The sequence below is a fragment of the Leptodactylus fuscus genome, chromosome 1, assembly GCF_031893055.1.
Source record: "Leptodactylus fuscus isolate aLepFus1 chromosome 1, aLepFus1.hap2, whole genome shotgun sequence".
NCBI classification, from domain to species: domain Eukaryota; kingdom Metazoa; phylum Chordata; class Amphibia; order Anura; family Leptodactylidae; genus Leptodactylus; species Leptodactylus fuscus.
The window spans coordinates 200267729-200288874 of NC_134265.1; the positions used below are offsets into that span (position 1 = coordinate 200267729).

Sequence of the window (21146 nt, forward strand, 5' to 3'; positions counted from 1 at the left end):
CCAGCGGTCAGTGCATCGTACCGCCAGACACCTGCACTATCGTGTGGCTTATGCCACTTGTTTGCAACATTTTTACATACTATATACCCCTGAGGAGTCTCGCATGAGACAAAACGCGTAGGGTGAAGTTGCAGTAGTTATATGTATGTCTGGGAGCTATGGACTGAATCCTCCATACCCAGTGGTGTAGTTTTTCCGCTATCCCTCCCTGTTGGTGTGGCGTTAGGCCAGTATCCTCAGGGAGGAAGTGGATACTCCCACTCTTTGCATTATAAAATTGGGTTTTGGAGGCTGACATTATTTTGAATTCAGTTCCAATATACTCCGGACATACTTTGCATGTTATAGGGAGGTAGGATTTCTGAGTGAAAGGGCTGAATAGGTGAATTAAAACTACATTTACTCGCCCATATTGGCCCTACCCCCCTAGGGATGTGGCACAAAGTGTAGTGCACACCCATTAAGTATCTGGCTATTCCACTGCCTGGTTTGCCGGAGATTTGTTTTCACCTTTTTTGTTGTTTTTTATCTGCAAAAAATAAAGGTGAAGTTTTATATTTATTTATGGTACTTGTTTTTGGGATTACTCTCCCTTCAGTGAATTTTGTAACAAAGAAAAGTACTCGGTATTGAGAAGTCAGTGAATTTATGTCCGTTTTTTTTTTTTTTAACCCAAGTCTTGTAAGCAGAGCTAGTCACTGTCCCTTGGGCCACTTTGCCCCCTCCATCCTCTCCTTTTTTGCACAGGTGAATCTGTAAAATGTGGACTCTGCTTACTATGGTTCTGATTAAATGACGTGGGGTAGGAACCAGCCAGTCCCCCAGATTCAGAAGCGACAAAAGACCAGACCCAGTAATTTAATTTCAAGTCCTTGGACAACCCTCCTTTAACTATTGCCTATGTATGTGTGTTGCTTTTGTGTTGCTCATACATTACCTGCTATTTGATTGATTTTATAAATTATTAGATTGGCAATATATCGTGGTGTTGTATTTATGTATTGATCAATGATGCTGACTAGTATCTTGCTAATGTTTGTGTACTCTAATGGTAAATGATACATTTATTACATACTTTTAACCATAGCATTCTGGGTTTTATAGAGTCTTATATTTTATAAATGGGACATACCGTACCTGTATTAAGTGATTAAGAAGTGTCTCAATACTTTGGTCCATATAATGTGCGTGTATATAAATATTAAATACTTGTATATATGACACTTCCATATTTGGCATTCTCTTCTCCAGGTTAATAAAGAAGTTAGAACACACATGGAAAGCTCTTGTTCATGATGGGGTGAGTACAAATTTGAGAGGTTGGTCCTCTCAGATTAAAAATAAATAAATATATAAAAAAATATATATATTTTCTTGCCATCACATAAGCATATTACACAGAAGGATGAGGGCTAATAAAACTAGTCTCCCCGGTCACAACAACCTGTTACTGCCTTTGGATGAGCATTGATATTATGTTTCAATGTATGTGACCAGTACCTCCTGTGGCATCTCTGTTCATTCCTTTTATATAGCATATGTATTTATTTTTAACTGTCTTCCTTATTTTTGTATTTTCTTACTGTTTCTAGGATTGAAAAAAAAAAAAAGGCTTGAATTCGATTTAAAAAAAAAAAATAGTCTCCCTAGTTTATACACATAACCAGAAGTACCCTCTTCTTTCATATTCATTCTTTGTTCATGTGATGAGCCCTTCATTATTTAGTTCAAGATCTCCCCTGCATGGCTCTCCCTCTTATTCCCAGTCCCCTGCATGACTCCCCTCTATACCCCCCACTGCTAATCTTAACACTTCAGTCTGCCAGCTCCCTTATTCAGCAATCTTGCGGTTGTTCAGTGCAAAATTTGTCCTTATTTCTGGTGTGTGATTTTATATGAATATCTGATTTGATGTAGCTTAAAAGCAGTCTACCACTTCTAACCACACACATTGTTGTCACTACTCTGTTACAGAGCACATTCCAATGATAAATATCATACCTTTGCTATGTATGTCACTTTTGTGAACACTTTTAAGTCTTACACAATTAAGGCAGGTAATGGACTGGGGACATGCCTTCAGCTCCCTGGAGCACTGCTCCTGCCACTCAGACCAGTACTATTCCCCATCTGCCTGAGTTGATCCTCCCACTGTTATGACTTCTCACATACTACTTGAGGAGCAAGGGCAGTGCTTCCAGTGCTGCCACCAATTCAGCAATCCCCTCATTTACACAAGACTTCAAAGTTGTTACATAGGTATGTTGTTTACAACTGTAATGTGCTCTGTAACACGCTGTTGGCAGTAGGGAGGTGGTAGACCGCCTTATTAAAGGTACATTTTCTTTTTTTAGGACACAGTGTCTGTACACCGGCCCAGTTTTTACGCTGAACGGTTTTTTAAGTTCATGACCAACACAGTGTTCCGAAAAACATCTTGTAAGTAACCTTGGCTGTTAGATCACTAATACAGACCAGTGTCTGCATCTCTAAAATAATCCTTCAGCAACAGTGCCTGCTATTGAAAGTTGGGGGTTCCATTAACTGGTACAACTTCTCTTAGGGTGTTTAAAAGGTAGTTTTCCCATCAGTGTTAGTATCTTTACTTAGCCCTATTAACAGGCCAGTTATCGAAATACAGCATTTATAGGAAAGTTCATTCCTAACAGGGCTGCTTTAACCATAGGGTAAACTGCGCATTGGCTCTAGATATTGTGGCAGTGAGGACCTACTCAGCCAACCTGGATTGAGCAGGACAATCCCCACATTTTGGGTGCTGTCCTGCTGTTCCAGGTGGCAGGTAGCGATTTCAACAGTATCTACACAGATTAAATATAGTAGTGGAGCATTGTGTAATATTGGTGGCTGAGGCCAATCAGTGATTTCTAGAGAATGCCACGGGAGCAGTTGGCGCAGGAGGACACCGGAGCAATGGGGACAGGTGAGTATGCGTTTTTTGTTTTTTCACTGCCCCCAGCTTGTTTAAAATTTTAAAAGGGTTGTCCATTTTTGCCTGGACAACCCCTTTAAGGAGAGAAAAGAAAGGCAATAATGTGGAGAAGCCTGCTTACAAAACATTTGAACAAGTTAAAATCTCCTACTGCTTATCTGGCAAGCAAGTTTGTCAGCTGATTGTGTCTTGCATGAAACATAAAGGATGCAAGGTTTAGATATAAACTGGAATATGCTGTACTTAGAAGAGGATGTGAAAGGTTCTCTTTATGTGCTGTAGTATATACTACTAGAAAGCCCACAGTGTGCTGAATTTGGCACACTCAGTTTACCGCTGTGTCCTCCAATGCTGGAGATATTGTCACCAATAATTTTGGCATTGATATCTCCCCACTGTCAGAAGTGCGAGCCTTACAGCTCAGCATCATCGCTGGGTGGTAAGGATCACTCCCTCTGACAGTACAAGTCTATGAAAATTAACAGCTTCTATATCTCCAGCACCAGGGCACATACCGGTGTATAATACTGCATATTCCTCGCCGGCAGTGATGTCCGGTGTCCTTTCCACTGAAGGCGCTGATGGGCCTCAGCAGTCACATGACCACTGAGGTCAATCGGCGGCCTCAGGAAGGGACACCGGACATCACAGGCAGTGCAACAGAGGCTTCCGACAGAAGACAACAGACCTACGGGACCAAACTGCCCTGCATTGTTTTCACAATTCACACTTTACTCCCATTAAAGTCTATGGAGAGGAAAGGGCAGAGTGATAAGGAGATGCGGATGTAGATTCTATTGGACACCAAGATCAATTAATGTTTTACTGAAAGTCCAACTCTTTGAGAGAGAACAATCACTAGAAGCTACAACTGAAGCATGTTATCTCAATTCTTTTTGTCTGCTTTGTAAACGGGCAGATGGAAAAGTGGTAGATGGCAGGTACATTCCACTAAGGTGGCTGGTATCCACATGGTGACTGCCTGGAGTATGGGTCCAGGATTTAGGAATTGTTATAGACCCAGGCCTATACTCCAGTCCTGGTTTGGTAGGTGACCCAAGGATCAGCTGTAAAAGAGCTGAGGCTGCTCAAGGGAAGAGGGGGTGTGGTCGTCTCTTGGAGGAGAAACCTGGTGTACACACTGCCCTGTGTGTGTTGGGAGGATAAAATCTTAAAACTCACCTTGTGTGTGGGTGAGGAAAGCCTGAGGACTTACCTTCTTTACATCCTGAAGTAAGGACTGTTTTTGTTGTTTCATTTTTGTACCTTGCTGAAGAAAGCTCCTTTATGTTATCCTTATGCTGAAGAAAGCTATTTTTGATTTACATTCTGTGGACTGTGTAAACTGCCTCCAATAAACTGACTACAACTGAGAGCTAATATCCTTGCCTCCGTCTGATTGACCTAGCAACTTACCTTCTCTCAGGGTCCCGCATTTACAGCTTATTCTCCCTCTTCTCTCTGTAAACGTCAGTTGACTGAACTGTAAGCTCTGCTGCGATCAGTGCAGGTGGAGGGAAATAATTTTAATTTTTTTTCCCTTCAGAAAATATATTGCAAAGTTTACTATTTGTACTTGTACTATTGACTACTATCATGAAAAATTTCAATAGTACAAGCGCCTATTCAGGTTTCAGAAAAGGGATCGAGTCAGACTTCCTTTTTCCAGCCGTCCAGCTCTTAGCAGCTTTTCACTTTTGGATTTCCCCCCCCCCCCTCTTTTTGGTGTAAGAAGTGGGATCTGCTGCTGATTTGATGTGGATTCCAATGAGTCTTATTAGACTCTTCAGACTCTTCTGCTCCCAGTGTTTGCTTAGTTCTTCAGTTTAAGGCAGGGACGTACACCTCTGCTTCGTTGTGCACGCACTCAAGGTCTAGTTCATGCACACTGAAGCCAAGATGTACTCCTTTGGCTTCACTAAGAAACTGTGACAACTCCTTTTTCAGTGTGTGCATGGGATGGCTTTACAATAAGGCGATTTGTAAAATTAAACTTCAGATCCATAAGGACCTGTTGGTAATTTGGTATCCTAAATTACCCTGACAGGTTCTCTTTCATTTCCTCTAACACTGCATTAAAGCCTTTCTTTTATCATTGCAGCACTGAAGTCCTCTCCTTCTAAGAAGGGACGGAGTACATTGTTGGCACCTCGACCATTAGGACCATCTGCTGCATTCTCTGCAGGACAACTTCCTACAGAACAAGAAGGGAAATATGATCTGCGTGGGGTGCGCAGTTACCCTACATTAGAAGATGATGGTAAGATTGTCAGTCAGCAGCCAAAATATCAAGTAATATCGGAAGTCTATTAATTCTGCACGTTGTCGTCTGGCCACGTGAGTTTGGGGAACAATAGTGTGTCGGTGCTTTACACTGTGTATTTACATGTACTTAAATGTTGGGTAGATGTTCTAAAAAGTAACAGTGTCATTGGGATTTTCCAGGACCTAGCAAAGTTAGAAACTGATTATCGATCCACATGATAGGTCATCAGTATCAGGTCTTACACCATAACCACGTGTCAATCAGCTGTTTCACCTGCTGGAAGCTGTATACCAGGTACATGGCCAGAACCACTTGAATAGATGCAGTTCCTGGTGCCACCGCTACAGTGTATGCAGCTCCTTACTGCATGCAGCTTCCTGTTTGTAAAATGTAGTAACGTACACAATATTGTGTGCTTTGCATATAAATAAGCCAACAGTGATGTATACAAATGAATGTGCAAAAATGCAATCTACATGTAAAGCAAACGCATGAAAAATAAAGAACGCTTAACAAGCTAAATCGCATGTTGGTAGGTCGTCAGTATCCAACTTTTCTAGGTTTTGGGTAAAACCTTTTATAAAAGCCCTATATTTACACAAGTAGCCACTTCCATCCAGAATATTGGTTAGTGTGTTGTGGCTCTTGATCAGTGTTTTTTTTTTTTTTTTTTTTTTTTTTTATCTGGCATCTTTGTGTGACACTGTGGCTTGTGTGGGGCGTGGTTATCCTTTTGGTTGGTAGTATACTGTCCTTTTTTGTGATGCTGTGATCTATGTGATTTGGCTTGTTCAGTGTTCTTTATTGTTCAGGCATTTGCATATTTGGCCATTTATGTTGATTGTTTTACGTGTAGATTCCATTTTTGCGCATTCATTTGTATACAACATTACTGTTGCCTTATTTATGTACAGAGCATGCAATATTGTGCTCTTTACTTTGGTTACCAGCTCTGAGTGCATGTATTGCAACTTTCCATTATTCTGACAGGAGTATGAAGGAAGTGAAATATCACTCTCAGGTGCAGCAATTTTCAAGAAACTGTGATGAGTAAGCTTGCAGTTGTAATCCGCCTTAGCCAGTGAATGTCTGAGCAGGCATTTCATGTGACTTACTTGCAGCTAAGATGCTGCTTTGAGTTGGAGCTGTGCTGCAGTGACTTGGTTTGACCACTACATGGAGAACAGGGCTGTGCTTCCATTTCTATTCTTTTAGTTCCAGCATTGGCATTTGCTATGAACAGCTGATGGACGAGGATCCCAAGTGCCAGATCCCCACGGATCTGATATTGATAACCTATAACCTGAAAAATCCCTTTGAAGTGTATTCAGAGTATTGTAGTAAACCTGACACCCTTTGAACACAAATACTGAATGATTACTGATAAGTGAATGCTGATTTTGGATTATTGCCACTGTAAAAATAAAAGATAATGGCTAATATATTTATTTTTATGTTTTTCAACACTACATATTTTTGTTTTTCTTGTTCAATATGTTTTTGTTTTACTTTTGCTTCATTAGGTCGTGCAGATTTACTGCCCTGCACACCTCCGTCGTTTGAGGAGGCCACTACTGCTTCTATTGCTACTACTCTGTCTTCCACTTCTTTGTCCATTCCAGAACGTTCTCCGTCTGAAACCTCAGAACACCCTCGTTATCGGTGAGCTATTCAATATTTCATAAGGCAATGAAACCGCAGGATAATAATCAGGCTGGGCACTTTTATTTGGATGGAGAACCCCTTGAACCATGTGATTTGCAACATCTGCATCTGCAGTGTATAATAGTTTTGTCTTTCTTCTCATAGAAGGCGTACTCAATCATCAGGATATGATGTCAGGTAGGTGTTGTCTTCAGTGTGCATATGTGTGTTTATATATAAATAAGAATGCGTGAGTAGATGGATGGGCAGAAGGATGTGCTTAGTGGTTCTTTTGGGATGCACATATCAGACATTTGTAAGGCACATTTACAATAACCAATTTTTAAAACCCCCAACATTACATCAGAACAGTCAACTGAGAGCGTCATTATTGCATAGTGGCCTATCATTCAGAAGTAATTTTTTTTTGTCCCATTACACGTCAGAATAGCCTTAAGAAAGGCTATTCTTCTCCTACGTTTCGTTGTCTTTTCCGCGCCACCATTCGCCCGAAATCCTGATTTTCCCCGTTATGCAAATGAGTTCTCTCACAGCACTGGGGGCGAGCCCCAGCGCTCACAGCACTGGGGGTGTCCCCAATGCTGCCAGAGAACTCTTCAGAGCCGCCTTTATCTTCTTCAGGAGCATCCTCTTCCTGTGTCGTCTTCCGTCACAGGCTTTGAAACTTGTAGGCGTCGGGCAGAGCCTACTGCGCATGCCCACAGGCCATAAGAAAATTTACGCTTATATACTGTGTAAGTGCCAAGTGGCCATTTTTCTTGTGGCAGCGGGCATCCTTCAGAATGATAGGATCCTGTTATGAAAAGTTGTTTTTGAATGGGAGGTACACTTTATTAAAAAGAATTTCAAGGTTCCTCACCCTCTTTACCCTCTGCTCAGTGGCAATTGACAATTGATGGGTATTTGTGGGAAAAGCTCATTTTAGCTTCTCCTGTGCTAAGTTTTGTCCAGTGGCATTCACAATTCTGACAGCTTATGATTAGAATCCTATGCTTTTATGAGGCCAGTTTGTTGACATAACCCTGTATAATGCTACAAAATACCACCTAGTCTGTACTGGCTCATTGCTATACTTCTTGAAGATGACTGAAATGAAACCTTTACATATGTATATTATATTTGATTTTAAATATTAGTGTTTACAACTTACTATTTATCAAAGCCCATGTCAGCACCTCTTCGACTAGGTCCACCCATCTGTGACTGTGATTCTATGGAGAACATGCCTCCAAGAGATTTTTTTTCCTTTACACTCCCTGGCCTGAGGACAGAGTAGTACCTTACCTTCCTGATACTGATGAGGCTTCCGTCCTCTTCTGATGCAGACTGAAATCCAAACTGTTGCTGTGATCTCTTCTGTGCTGCTGCGTCATTTAGGTCCAGCTGCCATGGCTCCTGTTATTTTTTCCCTCCTTCTTGGAAGAACTCAAGTGGTTTGGGAGGGCGAGGGGGGAGTGTCAATGTATGTGATGGCTGACTATTTCTATTGCTACGGTCCTGGGGGTTGGTTGTTTGGCTCCCGAGGCCTGTAGCAATTTTGGCTTGTGGCTCTCAGACTACTTTTGTTCTCTGCGATGGGCCAACTATTGTTTTATGCAGGAGAATGACCGATGGATATGAAGAAAACCGCGCTACTCTCTTGGGATAAACCAATACACGCACTTCATTCCACTTTCTTAAAAACACGACGCTACAACACAGCGTTTCGGGGATTCCCCTTTTTCAAGTGTCACAAAACACACAATATACCCTAATAAAAATAACAAATGGCATAATAAATAAATGCAACAGAAGGCAAAATAAATAAAAATACACATATGCATATAAATATATAAACATATAAAAATAGGTAGAATGGCAGGTCTTAAATATGAATGTTCCCTTACACAAGTATTTATCGTTGTTTGTCATTAATCCAGCAAAGTCAAACAAAGTTGCTACCCCAGCTATTGGTGATAGTTGTAGCTACATAAAGTGACCAACTGTAGTATAATGCAGGTCAGCAAATGTTCTAATAATAAAAGAGTAGGGTAACCAAGTATTTCATAGGCATGGCTCAGACAATAATGAAATATATAAATAAATTACTGTACCAGACAAGGAGTTAGGAGCATGAATCAGGAGCTTCCTTGTACGAGTAGAATGTGATGCACAGCGTGGAGTGTATGGGCTACGTGTGTAACGCGGGCTTATTACACCTGGGCGGGCTGGAGGGGAGGGTCACGTGCCAGGTGTTGCTAAGAACTCCCCGTTACTTACTTAGAACTCAAGCCTGAAGGTCATATATTATACAATCCACATAATGACTGTGGATTGTAGAGACATCCAGCTTATTTGAATAAAATTGGATCGCTACTCCGAGATGCTCGTGTCTAGGGAGAGCGGTCGGGCCCGCTCGTGTGTTTAACCTAGTGCGCATGCGTATTGCACGGCACTAGGTTACGGGAAAAGCCGAGCCGAGTCGACGAACGACCGCTCGTGTGTCGGGTTTAATACGCATGCGCGTACTCGTCCGGCCGCATAACCGGCACTAGCAGTACACTGGCATGTCCTGCCTATTGGATTCTAACGGCAGTTAGTTTAGACGGATGTCAATTAGTGTGAACCGCGGTCGGGCCCGCTCGTGTGTTTAACCTAGTTGTTTGAATATAGCACATAATATAAGTGAGGTTACCAGTAGATCCACAAACGAGAAATTCTCTATCAAATCGAGACTAGACTGCTCATCTTCATACGTTGTATATATTCTAAGCTGCCCATGTGGCCTACAGTATGTAGGACAGACAACAATGTCCCTTAGAGACAGAATTAAGAAACATCGCTCCAATGTCTCCAACGGGTACGAAAAGCATAGTGTTTCCAGACATGCCAAGATCAAACATGGGTGCAGTTTTTCCAATTTTATTGTAACTCCACTCGAACAAATACCTACCAGCATTTACAACCGGTTCGAGGCACTAAAAAAGAAAGAGATGTTTTGGATATTTAAATTAAATACCCTCCATCCTGAGGGTCTTAATGAAGCCCTGGAGGATATTTCCTACTAAGTCCCTTTATATATTTATTATATGTTTATATATTACATGTTGGCTGTTAAGCATAGAGAAGTAAAGAGTAACCACTATGATCTCAGTTTTTAGAAAAATCTCTTGATATATTACTATGTTAGTACACTCTAACTTTTGTTCTTATATTTATGGAATTTTTTTATTCTAATTTTAATTTTTTGTCCATTTTTCACTATTACACTACTATTTTTATTATATTCATACTAATAATTAGGTGGATGTTTACAAATGTCATTATTTTAGGACCAAGACTTTTGTTAAAAAAGATAATTGTTTTTAAATGTAATTCTTTGACAATAATATTGTATTGGCAATGAATCTTTTAATTCATCAGAATGATGTGTATACATCTGAAATATCTATGGTTTGTAAAGCAGCATCAGGGTCCGCTGCTTCCATGTTATGGTTTGCTTAAATATTAACTCCATAGAGGCTTAAATGGCCCTTAGTATTTTACTTATATTAATTGACATCAATCTAAACAACTGCTGTAAGAATCTAATAGGCAAGACATGTCAGTATGCGGTTCACACTAATTGACATCCGTCTAAACTAACTGCCGTTAGAATCCAATAGGCAGGACATGCCAGTGTACTGCTAGTGCCGGTTATGCGGCCGGACGAGTACGCGCATGCGTATTAAACCCGACACACGAGCGGTCGTTCGTCGACTCGGCTCGGCTTTTCCCATAACCTAGTGCCGTGCAATACGCATGCGCACTAGGTTAAACACACGAGCGGGCCCGACCGCTCTCCCTAGACACGAGCATCTCGGAGTAGCGATCCAATTTTATTCAAATAAGCTGGATGTCTCTGCAATCCACAGTCATTATGTGGATTGTATAATATATGACCTTCAGGCTTGAGTTCTAAGTAAGTAACGGGGAGTTCTTAGCAACACCTGGCACGTGACCCTCCCCTCCAGCCCGCCCAGGTGTAATAAGCCCGCGTTACACACGTAGCCCATACACTCCACGCTGTGCATCACATTCTACTCGTACAAGGAAGCTCCTGCTCCTGATTCATGCTCCTAACTCCTTGTCTGGTACAGTAATTTATTTATATATTTCATTATTGTCTGAGCCATGCCTATGAAATACTTGGTTACCCTACTCTTTTATTATTAGAACATTTGCTGACCTGCATTATACTACAGTTGGTCACTTTATGTAGCTACAACTATCACCAATAGCTGGGGTAGCAACTTTGTTTGACTTTGCTGGATTAATGACAAACAACGATAAATACTTGTGTAAGGGAACATTCATATTTAAGACCTGCCATTCTACCTATTTTTATATGTTTATATATTTATATATTTATATGCATATGTGTATTTTTATTTATTTTGCCTTCTGTTGCATTTATTTATTATGCCATTTGTTATTTTTATTAGGGTATATTGTGTGTTTTGTGACACTTGAAAAAGGGGAATCCCCGAAACGCTGTGTTGTAGCGTCGTGTTTTTAAGAAAGTGGAATAAAGTGCGTGTATTGGTTTATCCCAAGAGAGTAGCGCGGTTTTCTTCATATCCATCGGTCATTCTCCTGCATCTTCTGTTCCCTAAGGGGTTCTGGATTGAATTACTGCTGCTGCCAATCTTCCTTGTATTGTATTAACAATCTATTCCTGTGGTTGCTCGGTATTATCATTTGTTCCTCAACTATTGTTTTATGTCACTTACAGCCTTGGCAGTGCACTGGCCTGGAGTTTTCTTGCTGATGGCCAGCTATTACATAGGGTTCTCATGGGGCCTCTGTTATTTCCGGTCAAGCCGGAAGTTTTGAAGTGGATGGCTGGCTATTAAAGCGAGTGGATGGGTTGGGGTTCTGTGACTTTTCGGTATAAGACGTCTTAAAGAAAAACACACTCACACAGTTTTTGTGTATATAGTGGGTTCTGATTGAATGGCGGGAAAAAGGTAATTTAAATACATTGTTGGTGTGGTTACACATTTGTATAGACCGAGAACAGGTGGGATTAGTATAATTAACATAACATGATTGGCTGTAAAGTTGTAATAGTTCTGGCTCATGGCTATTGGATAAGGCACAATAGGAGGCACATCCCATTAAGGTTTCTGATGGGGTGAGCTATCTGGACACAACAAAAAGGAATCTAAGATGGCTACAGGCATGGCCCTGCAAGGAATCCAAAATGGAGGACGTGCATAAGCTAGCATCCTCCACACAGTGAAAGGGCCAGTCCATCTAGCATATCTGATAAGTCTGACTCAGAAGAGCGAACTGAAGGTTTAGATTAGTCTAGGTTTCAATTTGTCTGCAGATGACACCTTTAGCAGAGTTTTGTTTCCTACTAAGGACACAGACTCTCCAGTTAAAGCCGTAAGGGCTGCAATGGGTCTTGCGGTCTTTAGAGAATTAAGTTCAGTTTCTGGTGTAATGTTTGAAGGATATATTTGTAAGAAAAAACAAAACTATTCCCAGTCCATGAGAGTATCAAAAAGAAGTAAAGAACATTTATAAAAGGGGGTGGGGTGCAGACCTAGGGAAGGAGTTTTGTGAGCTCAGGACAGACTGTCAGTGACTCATGTCAGAATTCTGCCAGACAATGCCACAACTGTTTTACCATTGAGGAATCTGGTCTGTAGCTCTTGCAGTAGCAATTTTCATCTGCACAGAAAAGAAAGTTTAGTCTATCAGCTGTCCATCTGCAAGGGAAGGAAAATTTGAGAACGGCCTTTTTCAGCAGAACTTTTGCCTAGCAGGGAGGATGGTGCTTTTGCTAAGAAATGGCAGAGAGGTGGGGGTCTCCATGAATACACCTCTTTGTAGACTCGAGCAACAGGCAGGTGGAAAAATTTTCCTTGAGACTTTTAGATCAGCCTCTTTGGGTAGCTGCCTTTTGTCACCATTGGGACATGGACTTTACCTTTCTTCCCCCGTGTCTGATTCCCAGAAACTGAAAAAGATCAGGAAGACAGGACCTCATTGCCCCAAACTAGCCACAAAGAGATTGGTAGCCTTGGCTCCTAATATCAATTTCCCCTCCTTGATGCCTACCCTGGAGAAAACATCTCCTCCACCAGGGACCTCTTTTTTTTTTTTCACCCAGCTGATGGCCTGGAACATGAGATGTAATACTGTCTAAGACTAAGGCCTCACGAGGTGACCCACAGTCAAAAAGCAATGCATCGCACTTCTTCCTGCAGCATTTTAAAAAGAAAGTTCGCAGAGTTTTCCTCCGCAAACTTTCTGTTACATTTATATCTATGGGGAAACTGCCAGCATTTCTGTAGATATAATTGATATGCTATGATTTCCAAAACTGCGCTGGTTTTGCAAATCGCAGCATGTCCGCATCGCGGTTTTTACCGCAATGTGGGCATGGAATTCTCTTGAATCCCATCCACTTTGCCTGTACTATAAAACTTTGATTATTTTCCAGCAGTGTTTTCGGCCCGTGGGGCTCCAGCCTAATAGAGGTCTGTCTGAAAAGGTGGTCAACAGTCTCCTGGCCAGTAATAAACCTATCACTTCTAATATTTATACAACACCCTTGTACCCAATAATCATATGATTCTGTATTTAATAAATATATATCTATATATATATATATATATATATATATATATATATATATATATATATTTATTTTTTACAAACAGACATCGATAAACATCTTGGATGCAGCCATTTAAAAACCCATTGAGGATGTATTAAATAACCCTTAAATTGATCATCCTTCTGGAAATAACATCAACTAGAAGGATTTCTGATATTCAGGTTTTTACCTTCCAGCCTCCTTGGATGATCATTGCAGATGACAAAGTCACCTTTAAGACACCCCCCCTTCCCCCCCCCCAAAAAAAAAAAAAAAAAAAAAAAGTGAAAAAGTTCTCAGTGGTTAAAAAAAAACAAAAAAAACTATCACCTAATAAAATACCTCTTCTCCCATATACAATATATATATATATAAAAAAAAATCCAAACTATATAAAACAGTACACATGTATCACTGTGTCCTTAATAAACTTTACAATAAATATAAACCATTAGTTAACCCACACAGTGAATGTTGGAGAAAAAAAAATGCCAGAAGTAATGATTTTTTTTTTTGCCATCTCTCTGCACAAAATACGGAGTATAAAGGGATAAAAAAAAAAATCACATGTAGCCCAAAATGGTACCAATAAAAGCAAAGCTCATCCTGTAAAAATAAGCCTTTTAGAAAATTAAAAATGTTACGCCTCTCAGAATACGTTGATGCAAAAACAAAATAAGACTCAAGAATTGCAACTGAGAAAATAGAGAATTTTACTCTATGAACTCCGCTCAACCTACATATTAACTTTTCGCCATCCGTTGTGTATTCGCATCTGATAAAACTATTACTCAACCCTTGATAAATTATTTTAAGGGGTGCATTTTTCAAAATGAGGTTCTTAGAAGATTCCACTTTACTGTCACCAAATAGCACTTGTATATTTTTTTTCTGACTGTGCCCAAACATCCATATATGACATTAAATTCTTATTTTAGCAATAAATAATTTTATTAATGTAAAAAAAAAAAGTCTAAATTTCACCTCCTTATTGTTTTAATTTTCGTCAAAATGCTTAAAGGGTTAACAAAGTTTCCAAATGCTGTTTTGAATTATTTGAGGGGTGTAGTTTAGAAAATGGGGTGATTTAGGGGTGTTGCTAATATATAGGCTTTTCTAGTATTTGTGTTTTGGAAATTTTCTTGTAAATTTGGAAAATCGCTGTGCTTAAGGCAGTTTTGTCCTTCAAGGTGTTAATGAATTTCCCCCAAAGCCTAGAATTAGCTGTGTGTTTTATATTTTGCTTTGTTTTTGCCTAGGACCTATGAGGAAACCCGAGTAGAAGAAGACATTCAACAGGTTTCGGTTGAGGTGGAGCCCAGACCATCTGATACTGTGATTCTACCAGAGGAGGAAAAACACGGGTAAGCAGAAAAGGGGGGGGGGGGAGTATCCCTGTGGACTTTGCTCCCTAAGGTACTATAAGTAATTTTCTTGTAGAGGGCAGTCCCCTCCCAAAAAGACACACATAATAACCTCTGCCCATGACTTCGTCTGCGTGTCATTGGCGTTAAGCGGCCCTGCTGCTGATCTTGTTCCTCACGCCATGCCTGTGATTGTTTCGGCATCTCTCCAGTTGCTGAAACGCCGGATCATCACGCCAACAACACGCTCATTATGACGTCCCAGCAACTGTCAAGCTGGCCTGCCACTGAACTCATTCCTTGTGCTATGCCTGTGATTGTTCTGGCAGGTCGCTGGGAAGCCATATAATAAGCGTGTTGTTGGCGTTGATAATCCGCCTGCTCTGGTGTTTCAGCAGTAGTCAAGTTGGCCTGCCGCTAAACTCGTTCCTTGTGCTGTGCCCATGATTGTTCCGGCATCTCATCAGCTCGCTAGGACACCATAAAACAAGCGTGGTGTTGGTACCGATGATTCCTGTCGGCTCTGCTTGAGGAGAACCCTGCTCACTTCTGGCTACGTTCATAGCTGTCGTTTTAGAATTTTACAACAAATTAGATTTTCTTTTTCCCAGCATGTTTAAAAGTATCAAACTGCCAATTTGGATTAAAGCTGTTTTCCCATCCAGTGTGTCAGCACTGCCTGGAGCAGATCAGATAATATGCAAATGCATGTACAGAATGGACTAAGGGTTATCTGAGTGTTTACATACAGAGATGACAGACATGGCTTTATCAGAACCTCAGATAAGCTGCTGCTTGAGAAGTTTAATATAATATGTGAACATAAATTCATAACAGTCATGAAGCCATGCCATTTACCGGGATAAAAATAGCCTATGTTTTAATCAAGGTTACAAACTGTGTGCCAAATTTCATTCAAATCCGTTCAGCCGTTTTTGTGTTATTGAATAACAAACACACAAACATCCAAAACACAAACTTTCACATTTATAATATTAGTAGAATTAATCTCCTATCTCCTACTAATATTAAAACGGCTGAACGGATTTGGATAACATTGGGCACATAGATGGTTTGTAACCTCAATCAACACACAGGCTAATTTTTATTCCGGTAAATGACATGGCTTCACGACTGTTATGAATATATGTTCATATACTAGATTAAACTGCATGAGATTTCAGCTATTTGCAGTTTTGCTGATAAAGCCTGCTCTGCTATCTCTCTATGTAAACACACAGATAACACAGAAGCTGCCCTTTCATTCAAATTGCCAGATGTAGCAGAGCTTGAAAACTGCTGAACGGATTTTTGGATAAAGACACAGAATACTTTTTAGCCCGGTAAATGACATGGCTTCACAACTCCTATTAATTTATGTTAATACTAGCTTCTGCCCGCGACTTCAGAATTGGGTCCAGAGAGAAATGAAAAATGCATGAGTAATAAAAAAGAAATTAATGGGATAAAAAAAAAAAAAAGAAAAAAGGTCATCCATCATATTAGTCTATAGAAGTCCTAGGGCCAAATAGTGAAAGTGGCAGAAATTCATTTGTGCACTCCTTGCTTCTCACATGGTCAGCGTTATGTCGCTTGCTCAAGAGTATCGAGTGCCCAAAACTTGCAATTACTGGCGGAAAATAATAGCTCATACAATGTCCTCTATAGGAGTACTAGCTTCTGCCCGTGACTTCGTCTGCGGGTTGTTGTTGGAGATGAGCCGCTTATAATTAGCCAAATGTGGTTGGCGGTGATCTACCTGTGTCCACGTGTCGGCTCTGCTACATACCATGTTTCCCCGAAAATAAGACAGTGTCTTATATTAACTTGTCGTCCTAAATATAGGACCTTTCTTATTTTCGGGGGACATCTTATGACAACCGGCAGTCATGCCGGCACTTCCTTAGCGGAGCGTCAGCATGACTGCCAGTTGTATGTAGGGGAGGGGGGGGGAAGGTATCATACTTACCTTTCCTATCTGCATAGTAGCGCTGGTGCTGCTGTTCGTCCTGGCAGTGGTGGGCAGGACTTAACGAGCCTTCGGGGTGGGGGGGCTTAGCAGACCTTTCGTGGGCGGGGCTTAGTGATCCTCACTTCATTGATGCTGCCTCTCCTGTATGCTGGCTACTGCCTCTGGGATAAGCTGGGAGAGCTCATCATACAGCAGCAAGGACAGTGGACACAATAGCAGAGGCAGCAGCCGGATTTCCTGTGCACATCGCACAGTGTTCAGTCGGCTGCAGAGATTTTTTGGGCATGCCTTATTTTCGGGGGGTGCCTTATATTAAGCAATTCAACAGAAACCCCCGCATGCCTTACTTTCGGGGGGGTCCTACTTTCGGTGAGACACGGTACAAACTTTCACATTTATAATATTAGTAGGATATTAACTTAACATATGTGTGTCCCAAAAAAAAAACTATGTAAATGTGACTACCGTATCAAACACCTAATGACTTAAACGTCAAAACTACAGCTATATCTCTATATTACAGCGCAAGCGATATCATGGGTGACAAATTTTTTTATCCCAGTAATTGTTTTATTTCTATTACTCACACCTTTTTTTTTTATTTATTTTTTTATTTTTTATTTTATTTCTCTCTGGACCCAATTCTGTAGTCCATGTATAGGAAGTCGCGAGCAGAAGCTTGTGTATATATATAATCTCTTACAAGGGAATTTATTGCAGCTATTTCATTCTACAGTGAGGCCTCAGGCTGTACTAGAAGAACATGCCCAGTTGAAGAAACAGGCAGTCAGCGATCTGAGGAAGATGATGAGGTACCCGTGACAGACATTTATTTTGTAAGTGCATTTCAGGCTTCTAAAAAACAATCTTTAGATGCCTAATGTCTAGAAAGACTGTTATAGACATTGAAAACTGTTTGTTTTGTTTTTTTTGTTTGTTTGGTTTTTTTTTTTTAAGCATGTTAACATTATCATTACAAAGTTTAATGAAAATGTATACTTTTTTTTTTGTTGAAAATGCAGATTTTGATGAGTATCTTGGGTTTTGTATACTCTTATTTATTCACATCTTTCTCGAATTGATTCTGTAAAAATTTCTGACAGTAGATTCAAAGTGGGAAGTTAGAGCTGTCACCTATCATATTTTGTTTTTGTTGTTTGTTTTGTGCTTTTTGTGTTTATTTAATTTTTGGAGATTCATATTAATGAACTTGGATACATATTAGATTTTATCTAATACCAAGTTCAAGAACCATCTCTGTAGCCAGCTCATTATACACCATGCAAGACAAAGCAGTTAAAGCAAAATAGAATGTAAACTTGAATTTTTTTTTCTTATGTTATCATTGTATTATCGTATTTATTACATTGAAAAACAATGGTTTTCGGTATTTGACAGGTTGACACAAAAGAGATGTCATGTTATTCCAGTGAAAAGGGTAGGGCTTCCAGGTTCTACACAGTGTATCATATTGTTTTGTGTGGTTTTTTTTTTGGTTTTTTTTGGGGTTTTTTTGCTTTCTTTCTTGGAAAGGATTGAACTTAAGATGTAACTGTTGTTGTAACTAGTGGTGATGTAACTAGTCTGCACTATATTTACCTATTCGTTATCCTTTCTTGTTGGTTTTGTTAAATACTTTCCTATGAAGTTCTGGACCGTTTTATTTTTATTGCTGTTGTTCAGTTTATTTAGGAGGTGTTCACACTTGAATCTAGTGTCCGGTGTGTGCATTCTGCTGGGTTTCCGTCCTCAGCCCTGGCGAAACTGAACAGGGGACAGAGAACCGGTGGTCAGCTTTAAAACCCATTGGTTTGTAAAGGTCACCGCCAGTGTCCGCCTGCAGCCTCTCCACAGGGAAACCGTTTTCTTTTTTTAGCTGGACACAAAGTCCTGCATGTCTGACTTTGTGTCAGGCTAAAAAAAACAAAACTGATTTCTCCGCAGACAGGCCACAGGTGGACACTGGCGGTCACCATTACAAACCCATTGAAATGAATGGTTTTAAAGCTGACCGCTGGGTTTCCATCCCCTGTTCAGATTTGCCGGGGCTGAGGACAGAAACCCGGTGGAATGTCGAACTCTGGACAGGGGCGCAATTGTGAGTGGGTTTTTCACAATCTCAGTGTTCAGTCACTGTACTCAGGGTTAGACTGTGTAGGCACACATCCTATTGATGTGATGAATGTTATTGGTCAGTTGTCAGTTTATGCCGCACAATGCAGATATCTTAAATAAAATTAAAAAAAACCTAAATTTTTCTTTTGTGGAAAATGTAAGTATTTACTAAAACAGACATGCCAGGAGCGGTGACCAGTCCTGTTTTAAGAGAGCCATACACAAGATAGCTCGCTACTCTAGGCAGGGCTTTCAAGTTGGTAAGGCAAACCACCTACTCTAACTCCTTGGTTTTTCCACATAGAAACTCAGTCCAACTCCTGCTTGAACGTTACCCATGACTTCTAGCCATTCGTGAAGAATTCCTAAGAATGTGAATATGTAAAATCTATACATCTTATTAATTCTAAATATAACTTAATTATAAAATATCAATAATTTTATATGAAAAAATCATTTTATTTTGAAGCTGGAGTCAGTAACTTTGGTTTCAACTCTGACTACACATCCCTGGCTTTACAGAAAATGCATTTGGAAGTAGAGTTCAGCATCTGCCAGGCACCTTACCAATCTTGATACCCCTAATAATACCCTGTACACTTTTTTTTTTTTTCCCTGCCTTTGTCTTTAGTGGGTCCCTTAAACTCAGCCCGCTGCAGCTTGAAATGAGGTTGTCTATGAGAGACCACCTCATTTATTTTTGACTACTCTGGGCTCACTGGGGCTGGGAAAGAGCTAAATAGAATGTGCTAAAAAAAAAATCCAATACACCCTATCCTCTCTTGTTGATCTTTCATTAATACAGTACTCACAAACTACACTGCCAGCCAAGATGGATTTGAAAGGGTCCTGTTGTTAAAGGGAACCTGTCTGCAGCAATTCACTCACCAAACCATCATCGTTGCCTTCTAAAGTAGTTGCAGTTTCATAACAATCCCCTTCTTATGGCCTATCGTTCTCTCCATGCCAACAAAAACTACTCTTATTCAACTGTGCGTTAAAGTCAGAGAGGTGGAGTCAAGTGATAGCCAAGCTCTCCAATCTTCCAAACAGCCCTTGAGCTGTGATTAGGTTTCTTAGTAAAAGGACTTGCCTAGATTCCTCCTCCAAAATCTTGTGGCAGGGATTCCATACTCTAACATGTGCAGTTCAGCAGATTTTTATGTAGGCTATAGACCTGGCTATGAAATTCTGAAAGACTCCTTTGATGTCCTTGTACTCAAGTATGTTTTTCAGAGAACAGGAGACATTTTGAGGCATAGGGAGCTTTTACCCATTGAAGGCTTTTTCTTCACAAGTGAGACCACCATGATCATAACAAGGGGATTGTATTGAAGCTCTGCTTTAAGGTCCCGGAGGTGGTTTGTTGCGAGTTGCAGCTGATGGGTTCCCTTTCAGTTCTGAGACCCTGCCTAATTGTTGTCTGCTCTGGTAAGCCTGCTGTATGTCGTCTGCCGTAACCGTTCAGATGCATGTAGAACTGCAGGAAGTGAAACTTATTTGTGAACTGGTGTGTAGTAAATGACCAGCTTGGATATTACTTGTCTGTGCTGAGCTTTATATACTTGCAAAATACCTATAGTTCACGATTTCATTAGAAACCTATATTTTGGTTTCAACAAAATGAGTAGGTGTCTTCCATAGTATGCCACTTCCATTGTCCTTATTCTAGTTAAATCCTAATACAGTTTCCTCTTCGCATTCAGGTTTTCATTGTTTATTCATCTGTCCCCCCTTAGCTGGCTCTTTGCATGCCTGCTGTGAACAGCCATTTTCTAATCTGAAAATGAGCAGACATAACCTTAAGGCAAGCCATAACAAAGTAATTTCCTGTAACAAATTTCACCTCGCTGTACCGATCTAGTCATCACAAGCCACTGTCCCCTCTGAGGTTCACAGTCTTCCCTGTAATTTTTTAACACTCAAACGCCTTTTGAGATTACCATACGTTTCACCAGATTATGAGGATAACGTCCATCCTTAAGGAGAGACCACCTTCTCAGGTGTGTGGAGACTTATACAGCCATAGTTGCTCCACTGCAAGAGAACATGGGAAGAATATGCAAATCTGTCTCCCAAGATGTAAACAGGGAGACAGTGCCTCTGTTATGCTGCCCTCTATAGCAAGCACCCTGAACAACATGCCCGACTTCCCAGCAGTCTTCACTGCATGAAGCGAGGTT

General features: G+C 40.5%; 1 protein-coding gene across 7 annotated transcripts in view; it reads left to right on the forward strand.

Moving 5' to 3' along the window:
- The window catches only part of PIP5K1C (phosphatidylinositol-4-phosphate 5-kinase type 1 gamma), an 85122-nt gene that overhangs the window by 40174 nt on the left and 23802 nt on the right, over positions 1–21146 (forward strand). For 4 of the 7 annotated variants that reach the window (XM_075282065.1, XM_075282091.1, XM_075282110.1 and 1 more), the window contains exons 10-16: positions 1252–1300; positions 2355–2439; positions 5052–5210; positions 6740–6878; positions 7026–7058; positions 14772–14876; positions 17585–17684. In XM_075282065.1, coding sequence (XP_075138166.1) covers positions 1252–1300; positions 2355–2439; positions 5052–5210; positions 6740–6878; positions 7026–7058; positions 14772–14876; positions 17585–17684 — 670 coding nt within the window. The remainder of the gene's footprint in view (positions 1–1251; positions 1301–2354; positions 2440–5051; positions 5211–6739; positions 6879–7025; positions 7059–14771; positions 14877–17584; positions 17685–21146) is intronic. The other 3 variants (XM_075282082.1, XM_075282101.1, XM_075282074.1) reach the window with 2 other exon arrangements.